Genomic DNA, 3,664 nt, shown 5'->3' on the forward strand with positions numbered 1-3,664 from the left:
GGAAGTCCTGGGATTCGCGACTTTTTCCTTGCGAAAAACGCGGTACTCGGGAGGGAGCTGAGGTTCCCCTCAGGCCGTACCGGAGATCAAACGGAGACCTGGCAAGCCCGGCGGCTCCCTGCGGAGCTTTACGTAAAACGATTACAAGCTTAATATTCGTCAGCGGGGATGCAAATACTTAACGATAATTTGGGATATCTAAATGGAAGATTGTTAATAAGCACTCAAGCAGTGTATTAGTTGGAGCTTGTGTAGGATAACCTACTGATGTTGCTTGGCCGCGTACTGCTTTCATCTCGCAGGTTACATCTTTCCGAGGAGTGGCTGTTCGAAGCCTATGCTCATCCTCCCCTCATGAACACCCAGAACACGGGAGATTAGTTTATAAAGGAAACTTGGCAAAGGCAGTGCTAGGTATGTGACTTGCAGTGATCTGTGTTGCTTGTTTATTTAATTATTAAAAAGGCAGTATTATAAAAGGGAATGTCCTTTAGCTTATGCTAAAACCTGGATCCTCTGTACAGCAAAAACGTGCACGGTTTCTGCTTCCACACATGGGTGTGCAGGGAGTTCTGTAGGCTTCTCTGTGACCCCTCAGCCCCACATTTTGTTTCTCTCACAGCCTTTGGAGTGCTTTACCCAACCCAGCAGGAAAGACAGACCAGCTGTAATTGCTATTTATATTCCGTATGCTTTCAAATGTTCCTGAAATATACGTATACTATGATGAAATGCACTTTTTGTAATGAGACTCTGCTGATCTTTCTTTGGCCAGTTAATGTTGCAAAGACCTAGTGAAAAGTAATCCATCGGGTGCTTTCTGATACACCTTTTTTAAATGTGTCTTATAAGAGGAAGTATGTGTTAACATACTTAATTATCACAGCATCTTAGACTACTGGTTCTCATGGTGACTTAAAGGCTGTGGGTCATCCACAGCACTGGCTCTGTCTTTCCAGCTGCACACAAGATGGCTCTGGAGTACTTGCTAGTATTGTCTAACTTGGGTTTTTCAAGGTCTGCATGGTGGGGGACCAAGCAAGCTTCTTTGTAATGCACACTGAATGGCAACATCAGTCGCTGATGAAGAGAGAAAGTCCCAGTCATGTCTGTGAGGATCACGATTATGTGTGTCTGTGACTGGAGTCAAGTTTATTTTAAAAACCAGTTTCCTATCTGTGAAGTAATAACTTCATAGGTGAGCATAACAGGTATAGTGTTCACAGGAATGGAGCCAGCTACTGGCTTTGATAAACCCAGCGTGAACGTACAAACCACAACAGTGGCAAGAAGACAGGGTTGAATTTTCAGTGGTTTCTTTGTGAGCTTAAAAAAATGCAGTGGATTTTCAGTTACTTCAGCTGTTCCAGTGATGCCATTGATACATAGTAGCAGAACATAGGTAATTATAGAGAAAATTTTGCTGATAAGTATTAACCTTAGCTTTCTTTTTGTTTTATGTAGGTGTGAGGTTTTTCTCTTACTCCACCAGCATATTCAACCTCCTCATGATGCCCTACATCATTCTCAAAACTGGTATTGGATTTGACAGTCTGCTTGTACAAGCTGCCTTTTACGGGTTGGTTGGGTTTTTTACATTTGTAACACCGGTCACTTTGCATGTCCTTACAAAAGGCTATGTGATTCGCCTCTATTATAAAGATGACATGGACACTTACACAGCCATTACATACAATGCAATATTGGCAGAAAAAGCTACTGTTTTCCATCAGAAGGATGTAAAGATTCCAGACATCACCAAGATGTTTACAACATTTTATGCTAAAACAAAGTCGATGCTTGTTAATCCGACGCTTTTCCCGAATCCTCAGGATTATAACCATCTCATGGGCTATGACAAATCCTTTTATTTTAACTTAGAGGAGGACAAGGAAGCTGGTGAAAGAAAATAATTTGAAGATAATGAATGTCACTATCATTGTTCGTGGTGCAGTGTTATGTATGTGAAAGAATGTAAAATTCTATTACACTTTCTTAAGGATCTGATAGCTAGAGTTCTCCAAATGCAGTTTGGCATGTATTAAAAACCCACTTTTTTAAAACTTGTAAACAATGTGAGGACATCTTTAGAGTTAATGACACAGAACATAGTAAAAAAAATGCTTAGATCTGTCTTGTGTTTGTTTTTTCTTGGCTTGGTTTTTAGAGTTCTCCTGGATAGTTAACAATAAAGTGCAGGGGCCGTCAGACTTTCTCTGTGTCAAAAGGAACCATTCATATAACAAAAATCATCAGTCCTCATTACCTGTCAAGTACATAGTTAAGATTTTAAGCATTTTAAGCCTTAAAGTACTTAATCCAAAAAGATCGAGCTTTGCTGTCAGTGCTGCTGGTGGTGTAAAGGGAGTGGAGGTGACTTTCAGCATCAGTAGCCAGGGGGAGTCTTCAGAAAACAGTCAGGTATTGCTGCTCGTTCCCTTACAGCCTCTGGAGAAGGTGGGCAGTGTGGCTGCCTCTCAATAATCTCTAGCTACCCGCAGCTATGAAATGGTTCCTTAAGCTAGAGTCCTGCTCTGAGCAACCTTGTCCCAGAGTGGAGAGCAAGAAGCCTCTCTCTTGCTGGGTGGGGGGGAAGCACCTGAGCGTTAAGATCTGCTTTGTGAGTATCCTGTTGAAAAAGGGCTGGGTTTGAACTGACTGTGAGCAGCTAGGGGTTACAGTGGATCCTCTCAGCATTTACGTAAGGTGGGGAAGCAAAAGGGAGTCTCCTTCAGAGTACTGTTCAGATCTTTTGCCTTTAAAAAAACATACCTCTTGATTTTTAGCACTGCAAAGAAAGCCACCTTTAGCTCAAGTGAAAAAAGGTCTAGATCTTTTTGTGTGGCTGGACTGGCTAGTTTTGCACTCTGAGTATGCAGAACTTGGATTTACACATTTTTAGCCCAAGGAGAGGTTTGTCACATAAACTGACAAATACTTGTTTTTTGAGGCTTAAGAATTACTGAAATAAAAATACTGAAAAAGTCAAAATTCACGTTAATTCTTTTGTATTAATAGTGCCCTTTGTAATAAGTAAATCTGATGCTTGCTGCTAATTAAGTCATCCTGACAATGCAAATAGAAAATAATTATAGCTACCTTTACAGATGTTTCCTAAGTTCTAGCTGAAGAAAATGTACTTAAAAGTCTAAATGTCTTCCAAGACTTATTTCAGTTTCCTGCTATAGGATGTCACTATAGATCATGTTAAAACATCAGTGTTTTAAATGTTGTTTTCCTGACTGTTGAAAATATCCATAACATATTTGCTGAGTAATTAAAAAGCAAATTAGCCCATCCAGATATTTGAGGCAATTCTTTTGTGTGGGCACAGCTGTAATTTTAAAAGCCTTATCTAGGCTTAGATAAGCCAGTATCACTTCATAAGTAACGATACTATTAAAAAAGACATTTCCATAACTTATGTGGAAGATGTGAAGCCAGTAACAAGCAATTTTGATCACCTGGTTGTGCTACTTGTCCTTATTGAAATTCTGTTCTACGCCTAATTAAAAATAATCTTTCTATTCTTTCCATGTCTAATGCATTAACTGTTCTTTTTGTGCTTGTGGATGAAGTTAACTTATCTTTCAATGCCAAACACAGGGAGCCTAGGACATAAAGACCTACAGAGGAGACGTGCAGCCACCCAGGCATCAGGCTG

The 3,664-nt window shown here is 40.1% G+C and overlaps 1 protein-coding gene across 1 annotated transcript; it reads left to right on the plus strand.

The window, feature by feature from the left end:
- Nucleotides 1–302: 302 nt before the first annotated feature.
- TMEM70 (transmembrane protein 70) lies at nt 303–1,986 on the plus strand (the record flags this gene model as incomplete). Its single annotated transcript, XM_010134863.1, has 2 exons — nt 303–414; nt 1,465–1,986. Coding segments are annotated over 2 exons (561 nt in total), but the record flags the coding sequence as incomplete, so codon positions are not given.
- Nucleotides 1,987–3,664: the final 1,678 nt, after the last annotated feature.

The sequence above is a fragment of the Buceros rhinoceros genome, unplaced genomic scaffold, assembly GCF_000710305.1.
Source record: "Buceros rhinoceros silvestris isolate BGI_N320 unplaced genomic scaffold, ASM71030v1 scaffold45964, whole genome shotgun sequence".
Classification (NCBI taxonomy): Eukaryota; Metazoa; Chordata; class Aves; order Bucerotiformes; family Bucerotidae; genus Buceros; species Buceros rhinoceros.